The following is a 25,194-nucleotide window of genomic DNA, read 5'->3' as shown; positions in this document are numbered from 1 at the left end:
TAGCATCATGGATCCTCCTTCTCTGTTTGTAGCTGCTAAATGAACATTTATGAGGTTGAATTAATTATATGTTTGCCTTTGCATTTTTAATTCCTAATTTTATATTTTAAAATTCTTAAAAAGCGTGATCTCTATAAATATTTCAAATGATAATAATGCAATTCACCACTTAGCACCAGAGATGAACTCATTTCTAAAAAGATTTCTGCTACTGTCATCTCAACCCACGCGTGTCATGAAGGAGCACTACTAGGAATGAAGATCACATAGCTATTATCAGTTTTTAGGGTCATCCTGAGTTCAATTTATCTGAGTTATATTTGCCATTAAAATGTTTATGCAGTAAAGAAATATTTAGTGAGTGCGGTATTCCATGCGTGATACAGCTAAAACATCAGGTAGTCAGTAATAAGAGTCATAGAAGAGAGATGCCAATAAAATTCAGAGATGTGACCAAGGAATGCTTTTTGAATGAAGTGACATTTGAGTGGAACCTTGGGAAATGTGTCTAAAAAACATTCTAGAGCACAGGTGGCAAACACAAGGCCTGTGGACTGAATCCAGCCCTCTACCTTGTTTTATCCGGCCCAGCACCTTGTTTCTACCTGGCGGCAGAGCCCAGCTCTCGCTTAACAGTTAAGGAGTAGTTACATTTGTACAGTCCTAAAATTACATTCGGCCCTTTGAAGGCAACCATGAGGCTGATGTGGCCCCAGTGAAAATGACTTTGATACCCCTGTTCTAGAGCATCCACAACCAATCTTTTTAATTGTTTTTTCCATATACAGGGTGGGGGAAAGTAGGTTTATAGTTCATATGAAAAACAATACAATAATTAGTAAATAATAATATAAGAATAAACTGTGTTTTGCATACTCACAACTGTAAACCTACTTTTGCCCCTCCCTATAGTATTGTAGCCTACTGGATAAGATCCCTGCATCTTCTGGTGGAAGAAATAACAGTTGGAGAAGAGTAAGCCTCGACGACATTCCCAGGACAAGGATGATGTGTGACATAGTTAAGAATGCAGAATTTGGAATAATCTCAAACCGTCTATGAAAAGAAATGAAGTAGCTGTTACAGAGACCACACACAGAAGACATGCTCCAGGACCAGCTACGTGTTGTTTCTGAATTAGGTAAAAGCAATCCCTCACTGGGATTACAATCCTAGGGACATTACTGAAAATGGTCACCTTCTGCCAAATAGCTCATGGAAGGTAATAGTAGGGCACAGGTGGCCCTGGCCAGTGTGGCTTAGTTGATGGGGCATCCTCCTGCAAACTGAAAGGTAGCAGGTTGGATTCCCACTCAGGAAACATACCTGGGTTGCGGGTTCAGTCCTTGGGGTGCTTACGGGAGGCAGCCTATCGATGTTTCTCTATCACATCAGTGTTTCTCCCTCTCTCCCTCCCTTCCCCGCTCTCTAAAATCAGTAAGCACATGTCTTCAGGTGAGGACTAAAAAAAAGTAGGGCATATGGGAAAAATAGGGTTGGGGCAGATTGCTCAAAACTTATGCAACTTTGTAAACAGAGCACCAACAGAAAGGACAACTGGTACCTGGGGAGATAACTCATATCACCAGACAGGGAGTTCAAGATAGCTGGAGGCCACTAGAGCAAATATTTAAAATGTACGATAGGGTAGGAATGCTAGCAACTCTTTTTTTTTTTTTTTAATATTGTATTTCTTTATTTTTAGACAGAGGGGAAGGGAGGGAGAAAGAGACCTAGAGAAACATCAGTGTGCGGTTGCCTCTCGTGCGCCCCTCACTGGCCCACAACCCAGGCATGTACCCTAATTGGGAATCAAACTGGCAGCCCTTTGCTTTGCAGGCTGGTGCTCAATCCACTGAGCCACACCAGCCAGGGCACAACTCTTTAATTAGAGCAAGCCGTAAGCACTGAGATAGTGCGGATGGAAGTGGAGCCCTGGTCCAGTGTGCCTTTTAAGTTCGACTGAGGCAGTTCGACTTGCCATGAACCAAGAGCCACCCGAGGTGGGGAGTAGGGTGGAGACTGTAAGGGTGGATAGTGTGGGAGTGGGGCCCCTCTCTAGGGAGAGAGCCCTAGGTGCAGATGCTAATCATTGTTTTTAAAATACAACCAGAAGGGCTCCCTTTGCCTATGCTGCACAGAGCTAAGGACTTTTCCCTTTCTGCTGAAGGTTATAATTCTGCTCTTGCTATACTGGCTCCCCTTGCTGAAGATAAATTGCATATAAATTACAGTGACATTATTCCCTTCTTTACCAGTAGCACGTGAGCCAATTCACATTATAGAAATGCATGTTGTAGCAAAATAGACTGTATTATGATCTGAAGCAACATGAACAGAATATGACTGCTCCAATTATATTTCTTTTTTCTTTCCATTACCAAGTCTCACCTAGGCCATCTTGTTTACAGATTAAGCTTTCTTTCTTAAGAAAAAGAGATAATACGACAGGAGAGGACCTATTGGAAGTCCATTTTCACACAGTCATATTCGACATGAAAAATACTCCTTTAGTACCTGAAGAAGACACTGGTGACCCATTGTCACACAAACATGCTGGGTTGTTATTTTTTTTTTTTTTCAGGAGAACAGACGAGTGGTGCTGACTCAATAACATAATTTAGCCCATTTATTTTTACGATCAAGGCCATACATTTGCCAGATGGATGGCCTGGTGTAGGGTGCAGTCAGTCTGTCATGAAATAGATTTTCACTAGCTCATCCATATAAGCACTGAATATAGAACTTAACCCTATTACCACCAAGGTCAAATAAATGGTGTGATTTTCTCTGCCACCATATGTAACCCTAGGCTCCTTGCTGTTTGGGTGCATGCTACTGATTATCCAAGAGTGAGTCACTTTAAAGAGCCAAATAAGTAGTCAAATTCTAAATCAATTGAAGAGTGAAAAGTACTTTTTTAAAGGATTCTTTGAATGGAGCCTCACTTTGGGATCTTCCAGAAGCAAGCCATGAGACAAAGATTTGAGTATGAGTAGTTTGACAGGTGATCCCACAAACCTCTGATGAGAGGGGGTAGAGGAGTGAAACAGGAAAGGGCAGGCAGCCAAAACTGGGTGTGTCAGCAAGCAAGTTACCACTGTGGGTAAACTGGAGCTTAATCTCTCCTGGGAATGTCTGAACCAGTGTAGAACACGCAACTCCAGTTATCCCACAGGGGCAAAGGAGTTGGGATAGCTGTAACACCTATGCCCATTAGTCATTGGTTAAGGGTTTCTCAGGAGAGAGGGTATTAATTCTTGGGCAGTTTCCCCACACACGGGTTTTTGTTTTCACAAGAAAGCTCTCAGGCTGAGTGAGGCCCATGCTAGCAGGTAGAAGCCGGGCCTGTGTGCCCTGCAGTGACGGACTATGGGCATGCTACCAACTATGTCTGAGTCCGACACTGATTTTAAAAAGTTTGTTTTTTCATCCATTATGAAATTTAATACCTTTTTGTGTTAGTGTAGAGTAAAAAAAAAAAAAGATTCCAATGGCTACTACATGGTATTTTCCAGGAAAACTGATTTTAAATTGATAGGACGTGTTCTAATTGTCATCATTATCATCACCACTGTCATCGTGGCAGATAAAGGACTGTGCTGTGTCACTCAAACAGAAATGATGACTTTGGCCTAAAAATATATATGCAGTATTGCCGCAAGTACCAAGGTCTATGATATTTGCTAGAGGATGCTTTAAGAAAATTAGGATCTTGCTATATATTTACATTTTATTTTGTGCAATTTTTCTGTCCGTAATACAAATATTTCCTAGGTACAGTTCGTATGTCTCAAGGAGCCAAACTTTATATCGGCCCTACCAACAGCAAAGTCAGATTAAACATCTGGGTTGTCGATCCAAGCAAGCTGAAATGAAAGTTGAAAAAATGAAAAAAGCTTATGGAATGGCAAAAGAAATCAACACTTTTGTGGGGACTGTAAGTTTAACCTGTACTGAAGTCATTGTTTGGACAATATGCAAACTGTAAATAATTCTACTTCCGTAAGTAGAATTTTTCTAATCTACAAGTTTAAGGCTGAGAAACCTTTGTTATATACCTTGGATGATAGTATAAAGCTACATTTCTCTTGGTAACACATACTTTTGAAATTCTTAAACCTGATCAATACTTCATGAGCTGGCAAAAACAAAACAAAACCAACCCTCTGTATGTTGACACTGATGAGTCAGCACATCCCTAATGGTGCATTTCTCAAAGAGGAAGTCAGTTGTATCCGAACTTAAAATCTGTACTGTGTAAATTCTGCTTCAGTATACTCCTATGTTGTAGGAATATTTACAGTGAACATATATATATATTCATGTATTACTTTGTAATCTGTTAAAAATATGCTACACAGTTTTTGAGTCAAATATAAAAATATAAAATGGTAAAAACCAAATATAAAACACTTTCCACTTTTATTTATAATTCTACCTAGGAACCTTAACAAGACACAGGAGATGAAAAGTACCAACAGACAATTGTCTTCTCCTCATCTTTGGACACTAGGCATTAAGGAACTGAAATCAAATGACAAATTGGAAAAAACCAAAAAGGGACCATGTGCCTGTCACCAACAGATATATAGTCATCATTTTCCACCATTTCAATGCACAGCTAATTACCAGAAAGCCAAGTTATTTAATAACTTGCTTGTCTGTCTATAAATGATTTAAATATGAGTCCTAAAGGAAAATGAACTATAAACAAGGCCTCAGTATGCTTTCTTAACCAAACGCGTGACAGATTTTTAAGCCCTTTTTGTATTACCATGGATACAAATATTTTTTACTGACAGAATTTTAATCTGAATAAATTATTTCAACTAGATGCCCTCCAACTAGCTAGATACAGTTTTGTTTGAGAAATGATGAGTAAATTAATCCCTAGAACATTTCTCAATTTTTATTTTCCTTCATTTAAAAAAATATCTAGGCCATGCTTAGCATAAATATTAGAACTGTCAGAATAAAAGGCTTCTGCAGAGTCAGCCTCCAGTGTCTTTTTTTTTAGTAGCATGTTGTTTTTACAGAACAGCTTGTGATTGACCTATTCTCAATTATAATAAAATTAATAATGAATTTGTTGCTACAGTCAGCGTGACATAGCATACCTAATCATTACTGAGCGTTGTAAGCACTTGGGACAGAATGCTGCATCTGCTTTAATGTTGTACTTCAGATATTTTTCAAGTATGAAGACTGTTTTGAATAATATTTGTCAATTTCCTTTTGAATTGATAAGTTCTCATTACAAATTATTGATATTTTTGGTGATTTAGGCTATTGGATTATATCAAACCTTACCAGAGACTGTCATAGTTAAAGTGCATTATTTATTTAACTTTAAAAATACAATTTTACATTTTGTTTAACATTTAAAATGTGGAGATTGATTGCTGATTTAACTCAGGCAAAGCAGCCTATAAATGGATCTCATTCTCTGCTAAAACATTCTCTTAAATGATAAAGAATATTGTAGTAAATGTGTGTGATTCCCCCTGGAATGTATTTAACATAAATGTGTGCTCTTCAATATTAGTATATCCTCATTTGATCTCCAAACATGGGATAGATAATCCCCTTGTTTTCAGAGCTTGTTCTGGACACTGGTTGAATAGAAAACACGTACTTACTGCATGAGTCATACATATTCTCATTTGTTAAATTATGAAGCAGTCCCTGTTTCAATCAAATGCATATCAGATCCAGTGTACCCATAGTATGTGCAATAACAAAGCTAAGGGAGATTTAAGGTAACAAGATGAAGGAAAATGACACAGGAAGGACAGACTAAAGAGTCTGTTCAAGGGCAGCCACTTCTCATATTAGCTATGACTTTGCCCCATCGTAATGCCAGCTGCATTCCTCCCAGCTGCAAGGGAGGCTGGGAAATGTACTCTTGTTTTGGGCGGTTATGTATCAAACTAAAATTCTGTTGTTATAAAAGAATGGGACAGCCCTGGCTGGTGTAGCTCAGTGGATTGAGTGCCAGCCTGCAAACCAAAGGGTCACCAGTTCGATTTCCAGTCTAGGGCACACGCCTGGGTTGCAGACCAGACTCCCAGTAGGGGACACACAGGAGGCAACCACACACTGATGTTTCTCTCCCTCCCTCCTTCCCTTCCCTCTCTCTAAAAATAAATACATAAAATCTTTGGGGGAGAAAAAGAACAGGATAATTGATATTAAGATATAATTAGCATCAACTGCCAGAGATTGTCTTCTACTGATTCTTTCCATTCGCATTAAACAATGTAACTGCGTCATAGAAAATCCTTTTAAAAGTAGAATTACACGTAATCTCATCACTATAACAGATGTTCTCATTTATTTATATCTTCCTAATCTGTGTGAATGTACACAAGTTTCCACGTGGTTGTAATCATAAATAACATACAGAGGTGGCTACAGTAGGTTTACAGTTGTGGGTACATGAAACAGTTTATTCTTGTATTAGTTATTAATTATTGTATTATTTGTATTATAACTATAAACCTACTTTTGCTCACCCCTGTAGATTTAAAAAGGCAAAAGATTTATATGATCTGAAGAGAAACTAGATCATACCACCCCTACAGATTTAAAATTTTCACTTAATGTTGTATATTAAACATAGTACACTTAAAAAATAAGTTTAATGGCCACATGATAGCCCATGGGGTTGATGAAGCATAATTTACTTAGCCATAGCCATATCGTTGGATACTTCAGCGATTCTAAGTTTTCACTGTTGTAGGTAATTAACACCAGAGTAAACGTCTTCATATACAGTTTTCTTTCTTCTGATTATCTTTCTGTTATTTATTTTTAACTTAATTGCACTGTAACCAGAGAACATGATTTGTATGATACTGATTTCTGGGAAATTTTTTGAGGCTGGTTTTATAGGCAACTATATGTTCAGTTTGGATAAATGATTCTTGCACCCTTAAGGAAGAAAAGAAAGAAGCATCCAGTACAGAGAAAGAAAAACGTGCATTCTCTGTCACTGGATACAAGATTCTATACATGTCCTTTTTTCAGTGTTGTGCCATGGCATTATCACAGCCCAATGAGGTTTATCCAAGGTGCAATTATTACTAATTGAAAACTTCTCCCTATACGTGTCCTTTTGATCAAGCTTGTTAGATATATTATTTATATTTTCTATATGCTACTAATTTTCGGTCTTTGTGACATCAATAACTAAGAAGGGCATATGTTACATTCTGTGGCGGTGGGTTTGTCAGTTTCTCCTAATAATTCTGTTGATTTTTGCTGTATGTTATTTGAAGATGTCATTAGCTACATCTGTTTCTGGTGAATTGAATCTTTTATCTTTATGTAGTTACTATCATTAGCCCTGTTAATGCATTTTGCCTTGAAGAATATTTTGTCCAGTGTGAGCAGAACGACTCTAGCTTTCCTCTGCTTATCGTCTGCCTGGCATATCCCTCTGCATCTTTTTTTTAATTTCCAGCCTTTTTGTGTATCAGAGACTGGCTAGGTGCTCACTGATTCCATTTTCTCTTCCTGCGAACACAGGACTACATTTTCCAGCTCTTTTTGCAGTTATGTTGGAACCACCAGAGGAATGTGGGCAGACGTGATATATGCCACTTCTAAACCTGGCAAAAATGTCATGCGTGATCTTCTATGTGCTGTCTTCCCGGTTCGCATGTCTGCAGGCAAAGAACTCCAAAGTGGTAGAACTGGGATTAAAGGATCCCAGACTTCTATGTCACTGATTGAAAGGATGACACCCAGAGAAGCAAGAAATGAACTTTGTTGGGTTAAGTCCCAGCGAGTTTAGAGGTCGTTCATTACAGTAGCGAACGTTAATTACTCTGATATACCATGTTTTTGTGTTTTAGGTTTTCTCTAGGGTACAGCAGATACCTGGATTGTTTTGCTTTGATCCAGTTTGAGGATATGTTTGTTATAACCAGTGAGTTTAGACCATTTATACTTTATTATGATTTTAACTGTTCCCGTATGGAATTATCTTTAGCATTTTATTTTATGCTCTGTCTCCTGCTTTTTCCATCGTTTTTTTCCCCCTTTCCTGTGTTCTTTCAGAATGATTCCACATTTTCCCCTCTATTGTTTTGGAAGTTATACGCTCTATTTTTATTTAGTGATGACTCTTAAATTTTAGCATGTGTATTTAAAGTCTACATCAAAATAGCTCCACCCCCCAAGGGTGTCAGAATGGTAATCACCACCATCCTCTTGTCTTGAAAGTTATTATCCAATATTTTAGTGCCATCTTGTTTTTAACCTCCAAATTAGATGTTATTGTTGTTTTATAAGTCTAAACTTCCTTCTGGGATCATTTTTTCTTTATCCTAATGTGTACTCTTAGAAACTCCTTTAATGAGTATCCTTTGGTGATAACTCATTCAGTTTGGGATTTTCTGAAAATGTCATTTCACTCTTACTTTTAAATACAGTGTACATAATTTAAGTAGATATCAAATTCTACACTGACAGTGGTTTTCTGTTAGCAATCCTAAATTGTTGTTCCACTGTGATTGCCAATCCAGTTGTTCCCTTTAGCTGATCTCTCTTTTCTTTCTGTCAACTTTTAAGAATTTTCTCCTTGTATTTTGTGCTCTTCGGTCACAACTGAAGAAGATTGACTCTCCCACATTTTATCTCCATTTGTTTCATCTTGGTGTCCTTGGAGCGTCTGGCTGTACGCAGAAGTCTCCGTGCCAATTCCCTACCTTCCCTGAGCCCAAGATCGTGTCTCCCACAAACATGCGGTCATTAAAACCTGAGGTTTTAGGTTCCTGGGAGTGATGAATGGGCTCAGGGTTATCAGTCACTTACCATGCTAGTGTGTAGCTCCCTCTTTATTTTTCACTCCTATTTTCCTTCTTACAAGCTCAACTATAGCTTTTAAAAGATGGGGGTTTCTTTTTATATTTTAGCTAGGGTTTCTATGGTTTTGCAGTGGGATGGTTTTGCAGAGTATTTAGTCTACCATCTTCTCCTAAGTGAAAGTCCACATTGTCACTTCATTCTATTGAATTATATCCTCAGGATAGAATCTTGAGAGTGGGACCACTTAACTGCATCAGAGACTTGAAATATTTTTAGGGCTGTTCATACACATTGTCGAACTGCTTTCCCGCCATCCTCTTTCTGAGTGGCAGCCACTCTGCCTCCCTCACAGAGGCACAGTGGCATTAGAGAGTATGGGCTTTGAATAGGTCACATCTGATTCTGTCTCCTCCTACCCCATCTCTTTCTATCCCTTCACTATTCACATATATAGCAATTAGAGAAATCTTTCCCTTAAGAGTTTTGTTGTGGTTTGAGATACAAGAGAGTTCAGAAAGAAGGTACCACTTGAGAAGAACAGAACGAAGATACATGTGGAAGGCCTTCTGACTAAAAATGCTTCTCCTTCAAGCTCACTAAAAAAAATACAGTAAAGAGGTTTTTCTCTTACAGACAAACCATCAGTGGTAGAAATCAGAGAAAGCAGCAGCAAAATTTTGTCAGTTGGAAAACTTATGAGTGGTAGTTGACATAGCAGACCTGAGAAAACTGTATCTTAAACTGGCCTTGAGGTAAGCTAAGAAGCAAACCAGTTTACCCTGTGGGACCCCCCCCCCCAAGAAAAGACTCAGGAATTGGCAAAGTGGTTACATTCAGATGTGAGGGGTAAAGGAGGAAGAATTGGCTGAAAATCTGCTTAAGAAGCAATTAGAACACCAGATTCCTTCTCCACTGTTACAGGTCGAATTGTGCTCCGTTCCCTCCCCTGGAAAACATAATTTGAAGTCTTAACCCCCAGTACCTCAGAATGTGACCTTATTTGGAAATAGAGTTGTTGCAGATGTAATTAGTTAAGATGAAGTCATACTAGAGTAGGGTGGGGCTGTAATCCAACAGGACAGGTGTCTTTGTAAGAAGACAGCCATGTAAAGACAGAATCAGTTAAATGAAGAGAATTGAAATGTTTACTTCAAAGGATAAGGGCATGGGGAAAAGTGGAGCCGAGTCTAGCAGATTTTATAACAATTATTGTAGAATTATTTGACTTTTAAAACTGTGCAAGTATGCATTTCATTTTAAAGATTTTATTTATTTACTTATTTTTAGAGGGGAAGGGAAGGAGAAAGAGAGGGAGAGAAACAGCAATGTGTGGTTGCCTCTTGTGCGCCCCTTACTGGGGGCCTGGCCCACAACCCAGGCATGTGCCCTGACTGGGAATTGAACCTGCGACCCTTTGGTTCACAGGCCAGCATTCAGTCCACTGAGCCACACCACCCAGGCCTGGTTTTAAAACTAAACTTTTTTTTTTCAAATAAAAGAAAGCAGGAGAATTGTTGGGGTGCGGGCAGGAGTGTGCTGGAGTAGCTCATACTTAGCTTGTTCAAGCTGGTGGTTAAAGTTCTAGGAATTTTGTGAGCTACTTGTTAAATGTAGCTATTATTAAAAATTGTATAAACTTACAATTAACTAAACTACTATATTAAATGCACAGTTAGTTACTCAAAGCTCATCACTTCCTAATTATTTGACTACATTTTACTGTGATCTATAATCTTGATGTTGTGTCTGGTGTACCTGTCTGTTGTGATATCATGTTGGTAACTTGAAAACATATGTATTTGTTGTTGTTTATTTCTTAAACGTTTTTATTGTTAAGTATAATACATCTATAGAAAACCACATAAAACAACTTCTTTGGGACTCTCTGAGCTTCCTGGACTTCCTAGAAGTCTATTTCCTTTGCCAGATTGGGGAAGTTCTTCATTATTTGTTGAAATAAGTTTTCAATTTCTTGCTGCTGTTCTTCTCCTTCTGGCACCCCTATGATTCGGATATTGGAATGTTTAAAGTTGTCCCGGAAGTTCTTAAGTCTCTCTTCATTTTTTTGAATTCTTGTTTCTTCCTTTTCTTCTGGATGGATCTTTCTTTCTTTTGTTTGTTCCAAATCTTTGCTTTGAATCCTAGTTTCCTTCCTGTCACTGCTGGTTCCCTGAATATTTTGCTTTAAATTACCCAAGATTAAAGATAAGGAGAGAATCTTAAAAGAAGCCAGAGAAAAGGAGACAGTTACCTACAAAGGAGTTCCCATTAGATTATCAGCTGATTTCTCAAAAGAAATCTTGCAGGCAAGAAGGGGCTGGAAAGAAGTATTTGAAGTCATGAAAGGCAAGGACCTACATCCAAGATGACTCTATCCAGCAAAGCTTTCATTTAGAATGGAAGGGCAGATAAAGTGCTTCCCAGATGAGGTCAAGTTACAGGAGTTCCTCATCACCAAGCCCTTATTATATGAAATGTTAAAGGGACTTATCCAAGAAAAAGAAGATCAAAAATATGAACAGTAAAATGACAACAAGCTCACAACTATCAACAAATGAACCTAAAAGAAAAGAAAAACAATGAAAACAAAAACTAAGTAAACAACCAGAACAGGAACAGAATCAGAGAAATGGACATCACATGGAGGGATTTCAGTGGGGAGAGGGAAGGGAGGAATAGGGGGGGAAAGGTACAGGGAAGAAGCAGCATAACCAGTAGGCATAAAACAGATAGGGAGAGATAAAAATGGTATAGGGAACAGAGACCTCAAAGAACTTACATGTACAACCCATGGACATGAACTAAGTGGGGGTGGGGGGGAATGCTGGAGGGTTGGGGGGGCAGTGTGGACGGGGGATAAAGGGGGAAAAATTGGGAAAACTGTAATAGCATAATCAATAAAAATACTTAAAACCACATCAAACAAACATAATGTTTAATGTATTATTATAAGGCAAGACACCTTTGTAACTACCATCCATGTGAGAAAAAGAACCATAGCTGTCCACCCCAAAAGCACTCCATCTGCTCCCCCTCTCCTAAGAGTAACCATACTTCTTTTTAAATTTTTTGTTCAATTACAGTTGTCCCCATTTTACCCTCATTACTCTCCCCTACCCCACTGACCCCCACCTCCCACCCTCAACCCTTCCCCGCTTTGGATTTGTCCGTGCGTCCTTCATATATGTTCGTTGACTTGCCCCTTCCCCTTCTTTCCCCGTTTATCCCCTCGCTCCCCTCCCCTCTGGTCACCGTCAGTTCTTTGTTTCCATGTCTCTGCCTCTGTTTTGCTTGCTTGCTTGTTTTGTTGATTAGGTCCCACTTCGTACTTTTATGGTAATCACTTCAGCACTTCATAGTTTCATCACCTAAGCATGCGTCCATAAACACTTTAGTTTAATTTCGCCTGTTATTTTTACATGGTTTTTACCTCTTTTTAATCTGTAGGTTCCCTGTCTACCTCTTTTCTTTCTTTTTACAATTTGCTGATAAAACTGGATTGTTTATCTGTGCCATCTCCCATGATCTGGATTTTGCTGACTGAATTTCTCTGGGGTAGCTTAACATGCTCTTCTGCCTGCTGTATTTCCTATGAATTGGTGGGTGGATCTAGAGACTCGCTCTTTATTATTTAACCATGACAACAACAAAAACACGAATTCAGCAAATGCATATTGAACATTTCTTGCATGCCTGAATGGGATGCTATAAAAATACATATTGTTTAAGGACTCATTATTTCAGGCAACTGACAGAATCTGTCTGAGGGACAGGTTGTTACAGTTCACTCTATATTCAGGGGCGTCAAACTCATTTTTCCTGGGGGCCACATCAGTCTCATGGTTGCCTTCAAAGGGCTGAGTGTAATTTTAGGACTATGTAAATACAACTACTCCTTAACTGTTAAGGAGTTGAAATTACATTCGGTCCTTTGAAGGCAGCCGCGAGGCTAGTGTGGCCCCCAGTGAAAATGAGTTTGACACCCCTGCTCTATAACATTAGCTCGGTCACCAACTCAGAAGGCATCTCCAAAAGTGTTAGGCCTTATGTGTGAAATATATATTAACCGACAAAGAGACTCGTGATAATAATGTAGACATAGTACAGGAATGCCTTCCTGAAGAAATTATTAACTACATAACCACTTGTATAGAAACCTCTGTTTTTCAAGGCTGGTTTTAATAATGGTACATTTACGAAGTACCACTGACAATAATTGCAGATTTCATAGAACAGTTCGTAGAAACTCAGCAATAAAGGATTTGTAAAAGGAAGAGGAGGAAATTTAGTTACATATTTCTAAATAATCAGAACCTTTATTTTTTTTAAAAGGACAGAATAATAAGATTCCATAACTCAATGCTCTCTATAACTTTTTCCTATGATGAACCAATAATGCAGTCTCCCTAACTAGTGCTAATTATTGCTAGAATAATGTTGGCAACCTAAAGATATGTTCACATGCTTAAAATCAAGCATCAAGGCTTCCTGTAGGGACAGTACTTGGCTAAATTATTTAAAGTGTGGTTTGGTTTAAAATAGTTTTGTGGCTTATTCTCATAGTGTACTAGTGAATGTTTTATGTTATATATATAATGTTTATAAAATTAATGAAGTTTTAGTAACGAGAACTTCGCTTCTGCTATGAATTCTTTGCTTGGAAGTAAGGAGAAATGCTCAGATTTGTGGACCAGGAAGCTATGAGAGAATGAAGATTACCCCAAAAGCAAAAATGTTCAACCCTACTCTATAAGTTTACAGTATTATATTCAGCAGGATACAGAGAAATGACATTAAGTTTAAAATATTCATGTGTGTCATTTTTAAAAAGTTCTCCAAAAGTAAGTCATTTCTTCCTGTATTTTTGCAAAAGTGAATATTCATTTCTCCCTGGTAAATTAAGGCAATCTTTGGCATCAAAATGAACCTGTCAAAGTACATTCTCCAAAATTCTCCAACATTTGCAGAGATTTGAGGAACTTCTGAAAGTGAAATAGTCAGGATATGATATTTATGGCCCAGATTAAAGAAATAAATGCCAAAAAGTATACCATTCCATCACAGAATATTAAGAAAGATTCAAACAACCTGAGTTATTTTGGATCAATAATTATTACGGGTTTCTATAAATAAAAAGCCTCCAGTGTTAAAAGTTGTTGGATCAGCATTTCCAAAAATCTATGACTAATACCATTATACTATCTGTTCCAAGGAGTTTTGTTATGACATCATCTCTTGAGAACATTTAAATATTAATCCATAGGTTATTCTCAGCATGCAATCCATTACTTTTTTCCTCATTCAGAATACTTTCTCATTTAGCACAAATAAGTTAATGTAATTCTTTGAACATGCTAAAGAAAATAGGATCAGATGAGGATATCCAGGCTTGCATTAATTTAAAGCGAATCAAAATGCTCTACACAAAGACTATTCATTGCCAGTCGCTTTTTGCCTTCACAAGTTATTAAGGCAAAGCATCAAATGAGTATTATTTTTGACAGCACTTTTACAGTGTCACCCTCAGGAATATATTTCTATAGTCTGAGTAATTTTGGAATAAATTAAATCATGGTACTTATATTTCCCTTCTAAAATCACACAAATCTTTTTCTGGGAGGTAATTTCTCTCTCTGCCTCAAACGTGATTCTCCTCCCAGGCTGTGGCAGATGCTATAGATATGCCACCCATACTTCCTCGCCTTGACCACTTCTGTGAGTTCCAGTGGCTGCCTCGCCTTCCTCATCTCACTTCTCCAGTAACTTCCTCATTCTCCTACTGAGGTGTTTGTTTGTGTTTGCACCTTCTAAATAAACTACTTGCACTGGATCCTTGCCTCGCAGTCAGCTTCTGGGGAAAACCAACCGAAGACTCAGCAGCTCTTCCTGCTTTGTTTTATTCTTTCTTCAACATTTCAATTCATTTGTTATTTCCTGGTTTTATAATGCGATGAAGAGAGCAACTGTCAACTTTGTTAGGAAATTCCTTTTCAGCTCCTTCTGAACATACTATCTTCTTTTTACACTATGTCAAGAAAAATCATTTCATTCCTTTGCTAACCCTCCAGGGTGTAGATATCTATCTACAATTGAATTTGGCTACCTGCAGAAAAAAGGGGCCGGGGGTCTCTGGTGTCCCTGAACTGAAATCAAATTCCTGGTCAGTACTTAGTGATTTCCAGGGTGTCTTCCAGCTTTAAAATTGTATGAGTTTTAGCAACAATTCTATGGAAAGTAGTTCAGAAAACTGAATAGAAAGGTTGTGGCTGGTGTGGCTCAGTGGATTGAGGCCCGGCCTGCAAACCAAAGGGTTCGCCAATTGAATTCCCAGTCAGGGCACATGCCTGGGCTGTGGGCCAGGTCCCCAGTAGGGGGCACACAAGAGGCAACCACACATTGATGTTTCCCTCTCTTTCTCCCTCCTTTCTCCTCTCTAAAAATAAATAAATAAACTCTTTTAAAATACATAAATAAATAAAAAGTTAAAATAACTTTAAAAGAAAAAAGAAAATTGAGTAGGAGGGAGTACTTTCCAACTCATTTTGAGGACAACAAAATACCCAAACCAGACAAAAGCACTACAAAAAAGAAAACTACAGAACAATATCCCTCATAAACTGAGACACCGAAATCCTCAAAAGAAATTTAGCAAATGGAATTCAGCAGTACATAAGAAGTTCATACCATGACCAACTGGGGTTTATTTCAGGATGTAAAGGTTCAATATTAAAAAATCAGTGTAACCAATCATATAACAGGCTAAAGTAGAATAATCACATGATAATATAATTGATGCAGAAAAGCATTTAACAAAATTAAATACCCGTAATAAACACTCTCAGCAAATGAGAAATACAGTGGAACTTCCTCATTGTTTGTGTGTGTGTGCGCCCTGAGGGGTCTGGAAAAATAGATGACTGACCTTGCAAAGGTTCGTTATCTTAGATGCAAAAATGTTACCGGACAGCTTCCTCATGGGGGCTGGACTCGCCTTGGCAAGGCCCAGGGCCTCTCAGTGTCAGGGCACCGCCAGGTTCTTGACTTGTGCAGGGAAGATTTCAAGACACAAATGCAGGCGAAAGTGAGAGTAAGGATATTAAAGCTTTGGACAGTGAGGCAAAAGAAGGGTCCCTGGAGATAGGATCAGGGGGCAAGCCCAGGATGAGCTGCTGCAGCCCATTGCTCCCCTGGGCAACCGTCAGCCTATTTTCTGTCTCTGCAGGTTTGCCTGTTCTGAGCACTTCATATAAATGGAGTCATGCAATATGTGGTATTTGTGTCTGACTTCTTCCACTTAGCCCAATGTTTTCAAGGTTCATCACGTTGTATCATGTGTCAGTACTTCATTCCACACCCCCCCCACACACACACACCCTGTTTTTACTATGGTAAAACACACATAAAGTAAATTTGCCATCTTGGTGGTTAAGTACAGTTTAGCGAGCTTGCTTGTGCCTGGTGGTTCCCATGGATTTGATTTCTCCTGGCACCATCTACAGGGTGGACTTTTCCAGTTGCTTAAGGCCGTTTGTTGCTCTTTGGCTCTCCTGCCTTAATGCAAGGGTCTCTCCATCCTGAACTCACACACTGCTCAAGCTCTAGGCTTTGTCTCCCATCCCCCACAGCAATGGCTCACGAAAACCTGCCTGTAGGCCGTCAGGAGTCAGCTGCTACCTCCAGAGTAAATCTGATCTCTAGCTCTTGTGGGCTGGTGCTTTCCTATCATTTCTGCACCCCGACCACCACCCTTGGGATTCCCTTACTTTCTCACCATTACTCTATGTATGAAAATATTAAAACTTATTTTTTGGCATTTAAGTGTTTCCCTTTGCTTTTCTACTATTCAGATGTACAGGGTGGGGCTAAAGTAGGTTTACAGTTGTGAGTAAACGTGAAACAGTTTATTCTTGTATCGTTATTTATTAATCATTGTATTATTATTATTAACCTACTTTTCCCCACCTCTGTATAATTGGTATACTAAAAAACAACACCATGCATGCTTCTTTATAACCTCCTTTTGTGTCATTTAGCAATATATTTTGAACATCTTTTTACATGAACAAATGTGTCAGTGATGCTGTGGGTGGAGTTACTTAGGAAACAGACTCTGAGTCAAGAGATTTGAGTGCCAGCCCTGGCGTGGCTCAGTGGATTGAGCTCCGGCCTGTGAACCAAACGTTCGCCAGTTCAATTCCTGATCAGGGCACATGCCTGGCTTGCAGGGCAAGTCCCCAGTAGGGGACATGTGAGAGGCACTGATCAATGTTTCTCTTGCACATTGATATTTCTCTCCCTCCCTTCCCCTCTCTCTAAGAGAGAGATTTGAGTGCAGGAAGTTTATTAAGAAGTGCTCTTAAGATACCATCAAGAAATGGAATCAAGCAGGATTAGGAACAAGGGGAAGTTAGGCAGTGCAGTAGTTACAAGGGTTCCAGCTCTGGAACTGGGAGGGCCCTGTGTCCCAAATTCAAGAAAGAAGGCGGAGCCTTTATACTCCTAGGGGCTGCCTCCCAGGAAGGGGACTGGGCAAGGCAGCCGACTCAATGAATGGAATTCCTAAAGAGAGCTGACAACTGTCAGCCTGTAGCACTCTCAGCATCTGGGAGTCCTGAGGGGGTCTGGGGGGCACATCACAGTATCAACCACAGCTGGGGACTCTCTGGGCTCTGAATATCAGAGAACCCAAACAACTCTTGCTTAACAAATAGTTCATCTTTCTCACTTAATAGTAGGTGATAACTGTGGCATCAACAGCATCTTTCCCTTTCCTTAGGAAAGCAAAACCTCTCTCAGAACCCCCAGTAGACTTCTCCTTACATCTCATGGACCAGAAATGGATCACATGGTCACCCCTAGGTGCAGGGCAAGCTCGGCACACGGGAACAGGACTGTCAGATTTTGTGCCGGGAGCAGTGAGCACTGCCGGTGGTTGTGTTACTACAGGAGAAGAGGGGACACCGTGGTAGACGTGGAACCAGCAGAGCCTGCCACGGACAGTTGGCTATGGTGCTAACGTAGTGAAATAGTCCCCATACTGCTGGACATTTTGATTGTTTCCAACATTTTGTTGTTATCCACTGTGCTGCAATAAGCATTCTTGCCTGTCCATATCCTCAATTAGTGTCTTCAGGATGAAATGCCAAATATGCAATTTCTGGGCCAAGAGAATGTACCTTTTTAAGGATTTTTTAATCCATCTTACCAAAATTATTGGCACTTACCTGAGAAAGATTCTACAAATTTATGTTTCCAAGAGCAGTGAACAAAGAGGCCTACTTCCCCTCAATCCTTACTGACACTGGATGCGATCATGCTTATTCATTTTCATCAGACTTACAGTATAAAAAAAAAAAAAAACCCACCTTGTTTTAATTTGCATTTTGATTACTTTGTATTTATCGTATTTATTCACTTTTTGTTTGAATCATGGTCTGAAAATAGGGTTTGTGTGGTTTCAGCATTTTGGAAATTATTGAGATGGACTTTGTGCTTTGCTTTTGCGCTGTAAAGCTTCATCATGGCAGGTTTACAATTAACCTGAGCTGTTTGGTTAAATTAAAGCTCCTGCCTGACATGACTCCTGGTCAAAGCATGAAACATTGATGTATAGTGTCTCTATGTAACCACGAGTCCAAAGAGTTTCAGGGGAGTTTGACCCAGCTTGTCAGCACCGTTTAGGAATAACAATGAGCTTGGAGGGTTGCACCCCGTCTGCGTGTGCCACTCCCCAGCCCCCGGCCCCGGGTTCTGCTGCGTCCACAGCAGGGATATGCCTAGGTGACAAGCGCAATAGAAACAACCTCAGCAAAGAATCATTTTGTCTCCCTGGTTCCGAAGTGTTCTGTGCACACATCAGGGGTTCCCCATCCACAGACATCTGGCCTGGCCCTTAGAGACAGAGGACATTAGGAGCCTGCACCTGGCCTCTCCAGACCCCCGCTGTGAGTCATATGCTGATGTTTACTCTGATTTCCAGGCTCTTGCTATAGTGTGTCTGTTCCCTGTAATAAACTGTGTATTTGAAAGCTTTGTCCTTTTAAGTTCCATGAGTCTAATTCAGCAACTGAACCCTGTTGAAGTGCCACTGTTAGTGCAGCTACATGTTCAGTTTTTATGCGTCCCCTGGGCACTAGGAAAAAAGGTCTGTTTGTCTAGTATGCATGCTTCTTTCCAGGAAGCTATTAAATAAGACATTAATTGTATTATTAAGTGAGTCTCTACTCTTCTTATTTTGGTTTTATACATTTCAATGCCATTTTATGCAGGTTTTTTTGGTCTCAAATTTAACTAATGTAAGTATTTCAACCTTTGGTTTCCCTTCATTTGTGTCTGTTTTGTATATTTCCCTGATTCTTTTACATGGGTCTTCTTATGCCATTTTGTGATTCTTTTAAATCATAGAACTAATTTTTTAAAATCCAGTCTGGGAAACAGTGTTTTTAAATACGGAAGTAGGCTTCATTTATATTTATGATTATAACTAATACATTTAGCTTATCACATTTCATCTTTTTCTATGCTACTTTTTAATGCCTCTTTGCTGTTTCTTTTGGTTAGAAAGAAATGATTTCTTATGATTTGTTTCTCTCTTATGAGTATTTTCTTTGTTGGTATCTTCTCCTTTGCTTTGGAAGGCATATGTACACCTTTCAGAATTGTAAATATGACCTTTAAGCATTCTGTGGATCTGGGAAAAGACATACACGGTGTTTCGACAGCAGTAGAGCTTTCGGAGTCTGCAAGGTCATGGTAACAGGAGTCATGTGCCAACTTAAAAGTCCCCGCTAGTCACAAGTGGGATAATTTGAGCATCAGGAAAGATAACTGCATGGATGAAACACATCAAATAAGTTTGAATCCATGTGTTCGTATTTTTAAAAATCTACTGTTTACCTTTGGAAAAAAAACTTCATTGTTTTCCTGTAGAAGAGTTTATGGCACCAGCTATATTTAGAAAACTGCTAAATAAGATTTGAGCAGAACAATTTTAAAAGCATTCATTCTGTGGCCTATATTTTTTAAATTATCAGAATTCTTAAACTGAAATGGTAATCTTTTTTTATTTTTTATTTATATTGTTTTAGGGTATTTTATTGACTATGCTATTACAGTTGTCCCACTTTTTCCCCCTTTGCCTCCCTCCGCCTGTAACTCCCTTCCCTCCAACAGTCCCTGCCCCTTAGTTCTTGTCCATGGGTCGTGCATGTACGTTCTTTGGCTTCTCCATTTCCTAGACTGTTCTTAACATGAAATGATAGTCTTTTAGTTCCTCCTGATTCGGCCAAGTTGAGCTCACTTTTACTTTCCTCCTTCTACCCTTTAATAACATTTTAGATTTAGGTATATATTAATCTTTTAGACTTTTAAAAACTAACTTTGTAGTTTTCACAAGATTGTCTCATTTTTGAATTGTTTTTGGATCTCTTGTTATTGTGATGTATATTTTTATGTAATTGTTTTTCAAGAAGTGGGCATCGATGGTATGCTTTTGAGCCCTGGAGGTATGGAAGGGCAGTTCACACCATGGGTCAGAAGACCAGATTGCATAGGCACCACCTTAGCTCTGAGAGAAGTTACCTAACTTATCTGGGCTTCAGTTTTCTCATGTAAAAGGAGGATAATAAGAATTCTTGTGCCCTGACTGGTGTGGCTCAGTGGATAGAGCACCAGCCTGCGAACCCAAAGGTCACCAGTTTGATTCCCACTCAGGGCACATTCCTGGGTTGTGGGCCTGGTTCCTGGTTGGAGGCGTGAGAGAGGCAACCAATCTATGTATCTGTTGCACACTGATGTTTCTTGTTTTCTCCTTCCCTTCTCCTCTCTCTAAAGGGAAATAAATAAAATCTTAAAAAAAAAGAATTCCTGTCTTACAGGATTGTTCATGAATGACTCAATATATATAGCCCTTACGACAGTGCCTGTCACATGGTGCGTGTTTAGTATTTGTTAGCTATATTGTGAAAGACAGTTTGGCAGAGTGGAAGACTCTTTGGGTATAGTCTTTTTTTCTCTAAAAAGTCTAGCTGTTGCTGCATTTGCTTCCGAAAGCTGTTGTTGCAGAGAAGACTGAAACCAAACTGACTTGGTTGCCTTCTAGCACAGTGGCTAAGAGCTCTGGCCTTGGTTTGTGTCCTGGCTCATCCACTTGTACTGGGGGGCGACCTCGGGCACATTACTTGGCCTCTCTCATCCTCACTGTCCTCATCGGTACAGTGGGGCAACTCATAGACCGTTCCCTCGAGGACCTTTCGCATTTGTTGGCCAAACCTCTCTTTATTCATTTATTTTTTCTCACTCCACCCTTTTAATCCTGGTGGGATTTCTAATCATTGTACCTCAGCCCCTGGCCGATTATCTTAAGTCCATTCTCTTGGCCACTGTGATGGATCCCAGGGCGACATGGCATACACACGGCTGGAGCCCTTGCATGGTGAGACCAGGAGAGAGACCCCGTCTTTTCTCCTGGGGTTACTGAGCTAGGATCATGTGAGCCCGGGGCTGCCTGTGTCGTGTCTGGAGGAAGCCTGTCAACATGGTTCGAATTCCTGAATCTGGTCAACTTGAAGGTCAGTACCACCCTTTATTGGAATGCTGTGAGGTCTAGACGAGAGAACTCCTGTAAAGCACCAAGTAGCGTGCAGAACAAATGATGATTTGTTTTCTGCTGTCTGGATGATTGCAGGTGTTTTTCTGTTGCCAACTTGTTGCCAAGTGTGTTTGTGGGTAGATGGGTAATTCTCCCTGAAATGGGGTAAGTTCTTTGAGTCTACACAGAGATCTCCCTTAGGCTTAGGAAAACCTTATTCTGAAAGATCTTTCATCTGTGTCTCTTGGCCAGGAACATGACGCACCTGTAATTTGTTGTTCAGTGTCTGTTCTGTGTCATTTTCTGTCTCTGCCTCTAAATATCGAGTCCCTGGGGGCATGGACGTGGGTGACACAGTATCGATGCCCAGAACTGCTGACGCCTTGAACCTCCCCCACCCCTCCTGGGCCACACCATGCCCACGGGAGGACTCTAAGCCCCTGGCTGCCAGAAAAGCCAGCCCCCTCCCCTGGATGGAGGGTTTCAGAGGAAATGGGTTTCTGCCTTGCCCCCATCCCGCTGTCCTTGTAGCAGCAGTGCGGGCAGGTGTTTGCGCTACAGAATTTCTCAGTGACAGACTTCGTGCAGAGTCAGAGTGAGGAGCCTAGTCGGAGCCCCGCAGGGTCCCAGAGAGCCCGGGTCCTCAGCATCGCCCTGGAGCTCGTTAGAAAGGCGGGCCCTCGGGCCCCATCCTGCACCAGAAGGAGCCTTTTCACAGCATCTCCGTTAAAGTTTGAGCAGCTCAGGCTCAGTTTCAACCTTTTCTTCATAATCCATTTTGGGAGGGGGGAGGCTACTCACGCAATCTTTCATTTCAGCAAAAACCTTCCCAAACTCCTCACCAGACCAGATCACGTAACACTCTGACACCTTACTACTTACTTCGTTTTCGTGTGAGTTTTCCCTCAATATAATGTTATGACCATCCAGTGGGGGTTCCGTGGCCAGGGCGCCTAGGAGTCATGCGCACAGCTCAACCTTTAGAGAAACCTTAACTGTACTTGCTCTCGCTGTGTCCTCAGCTCTCGAGAATTCCAAAACTTGATGTAACTATATCCAGTACCTTCTGTTTTGTTCTCTCCATAAGAGCTCAGTGATTTGAATACTTTCTCCTGAGTTTATATACTTAACTCAATTTGTTGCCATTCATTAAACCTGATGTATTTTCTTTCTCCAGTATTGGGTCAATATTGCCAACCCCAAAACAACAAAATATTAATCGGCTAAAATCAGTTTACTGCACACTGTTGACGTGGTTAATTCCGTGTTCTCACCAGAACTCCATGAGGTCAGTTAGAATATTCCCATTTTTCAGATGGGAAAACTCGGACTGGAGTGATTGGGATATTTCTCTTTTCTAGGAGACTTAGCATTTTCATGGCAAAATATGATTTGTACTATGATGGGTATGTGGAGATTCAGTATGCTATTTTGTCTGCTTTTGTGTATCTCTGAGTATTTCCATAAGGAAAGGGTAGATAAAACCCAAGTAAATAAGTACTGTCTGTAATAGTGGAGGGCTTTCAGTTCCCGCCTCTCTCCTGAGCTTCATCCAGATTTATGCATTCAGTAATGTTTTTTACCTCTTCACTCTTTTTAAAAGATTTTATTTATTTTCAAGACAGGGGAAGGGAGGGAAGAGAGAGAGAAACATCAATATGTGGTTGCCTCTCGTGCACCTCTCACTGGGTACCTGACCCACAACCCAGGCATGTGCCCTGACTGGGAATCGAACTGGTGATCCTTTGGTTTGCAGGCCCAGACTCAATCCACTAAGCCACACCACCCAGGGCTATTCCTTCTTTAGATAGGCCTCCCCTAACCACACAGTTGGAACTGGCTTCTCCTACATGGAAGCTCGTATAGTGCCGGTTCAGTTGAGGCAACCACCACGATTGGCAATTATGTGTTAACTTGTGTTTAAGGGTTTAATGGCTGCCTCTCACACTCTGAGGATAGATAATGTGAAAGCCTTTAGGTCTAACACCTAGCAGAGTGACTGGCACATAGGTATTCATGAAGCATGTGGTGAAGGTCTGAACCTCTCATTTTCATCTGCACTCTGGGAAGCATCTCAAGTATGTCTTTGACATCAGCAGGTGGATTTTCTGCACCAGCCTTTCTGACTGCATATGGATTTGAATTCTGCTGCAGTCTTTGGAATGTTCTTACAGTCTTTCTTTGAGTCAACTAACTTTTCAACTTTTGCTCTGCATCTACCCTTAGGTCTTTAAATTAAATTTATTGGGGTAACATTAGTTAATAAAATTGTATAGTTTTCAGGTATTACCTATGACCTTTTGCGTGTCATGCAATCTTTTGAAGATGCCTGATAGCTTGACTTTCTCTTCTGGCTCTGAAAGCAAATAATATTCCAGAGGCATATTCCCTTTCTCTGGCTCTTCTTTTATCTCATAGTCTTTGTTTATAGCCCCCAATTTGTCTTTTCTCTTAATTCATGCACAAACAAGGGAAGATCCTTCTACACTCAGTGTATCAACAGAATATGTGGGTTGCCTTGAGTCCCAACTTCTATCCATTTGGGTAGTGGCTCCACCCCCTTGGTAAGTCTGTACCTGGAAAGGGGGTGAGTTGATGGGCACAGCTCCCTGTCTACATTTGAGCTTCTAATGGGCTTTGTGTTATTGTACCTCTTTGTACTCTAGTGGTTATGGCCCTCCTCGCATCGTCTCCTTCTCTGGTACTGGAAGCCAACAGCAGTGAAATAGCTCTTCCTATGTCTGAGGTCACTTGTAGTGGGTGAGTAATGGGTGAGGATACGCTTTATACCATGGCCAGTCTGCCCTTCCTTCCTGTGTAGTTGATTACTGTGGTGGTTCTTTTTCCATGTAAAACTGTAAAAAGACAATGGGTAAACTGAGGGGGTCAAGAGAGATGAATGCCCAGTCCTCTGGCTAGTAAAGGCCTGAATCTCTGAGTCAGGATACGGTTGGTGGAGCACGAGCAGTGTACTTAAAAAAAAATCTTTATCTAGTTGCTCTTTCATGAAGAAGCCTTGTGTATTCTATAAGGTGAAGAAGTATGGGTCTATTTTTCTCAAACTCCATTTGCCTTAAGATTATTTTCAAGGCTGCTCACAATTTTACATTATGTTGCCTGTCAATCTCTCATTATTTTAATGGGTTTTTATTCTTTTCCTGTAAGGTCATGGATATTTTAGTGAAAAGTTGCGAAGAGTTACACTGAAAAGCAGTAAGATCCGATTTTTCTCTTATCCTCTTTCAACAAAGAAATCTGCAGATCCACAGAATATTCATGAATGATTTTTTTTTTTTTTTGCTTAACATCTGCTCTCATAGCTCTGTCAGTGAGGAATTCATCATTCCCAAAGCATTCCATATGCTTTTTCACTCTGCATTTACCCATGCAATTTCCCCTGGCACAAATCCTCTTCATTTTTTGGCCTCTAGCAGCTCAAGAACAGGATGTTTCGATCCTCCTCTTGTTTTGAGTCGGAGGACACTGTGACTCCATGTTTGTGAGTAAAAACACTCTAAATCAGAATCATGCCAGCATCGATGAAATTTTATGAAGAACATATTTCCCTGAGCAAATTCAAATCAATTTAATTCCTTGATATCAACTTTCTATATAATTCAGGTTAAATGTTTCTCGTTACTTTTATTCGCTTTTCTGTTATTGAAATTATTTTCTTTTGCTTTTTAATTTTAATTTTTCAATTCGTTTACATTCACTATTACTTTTGTATTGGTTTCAGGTGTACAGCACAGTGGTTAGGTAATCGTGTACCTTACAGAGTGTCCCCC

The 25,194-nt window shown here is 40.0% G+C and overlaps 2 protein-coding genes and 1 pseudogene across 2 annotated transcripts in view; 2 read left to right on the top strand and 1 right to left on the bottom strand.

The window, feature by feature from the left end:
* APOO (apolipoprotein O) overlaps window positions 1-16,979 on the bottom strand; it is an 87,934-nt gene extending 70,955 nt beyond the window's left edge. The window contains exon 1 of the mRNA XM_053917613.1: window positions 16,976-16,979. The gene's annotated coding sequence lies outside the window, so the exon portion shown is untranslated. The remainder of the gene's footprint in view (window positions 1-16,975) is intronic.
* The window catches only part of CXHXorf58 (chromosome X CXorf58 homolog), a 41,335-nt gene extending 17,205 nt beyond the window's left edge, over window positions 1-24,130 (top strand). The window contains 5 exon segments of the mRNA XM_053916975.1: window positions 913-1,141; window positions 2,171-2,264; window positions 3,778-3,940; window positions 21,938-22,137; window positions 24,073-24,130. Of these exon segments, the coding sequence (XP_053772950.1) occupies window positions 913-1,141; window positions 2,171-2,264; window positions 3,778-3,940; window positions 21,938-22,137; window positions 24,073-24,130 (744 nt within the window).
* On the top strand, window positions 7,031-7,191 carry LOC139440560 (U4 spliceosomal RNA; annotated as a pseudogene).
* Window positions 24,131-25,194: the final 1,064 nt, after the last annotated feature.

This window comes from Desmodus rotundus, chromosome X (genome assembly GCF_022682495.2).
Source record: "Desmodus rotundus isolate HL8 chromosome X, HLdesRot8A.1, whole genome shotgun sequence".
NCBI lineage: Eukaryota > Metazoa > Chordata > Mammalia > Chiroptera > Phyllostomidae > Desmodus > Desmodus rotundus.
Note: the sequence above shows the minus strand (reverse complement) of the source record. Positions and strands in the feature narration are given on the sequence as shown.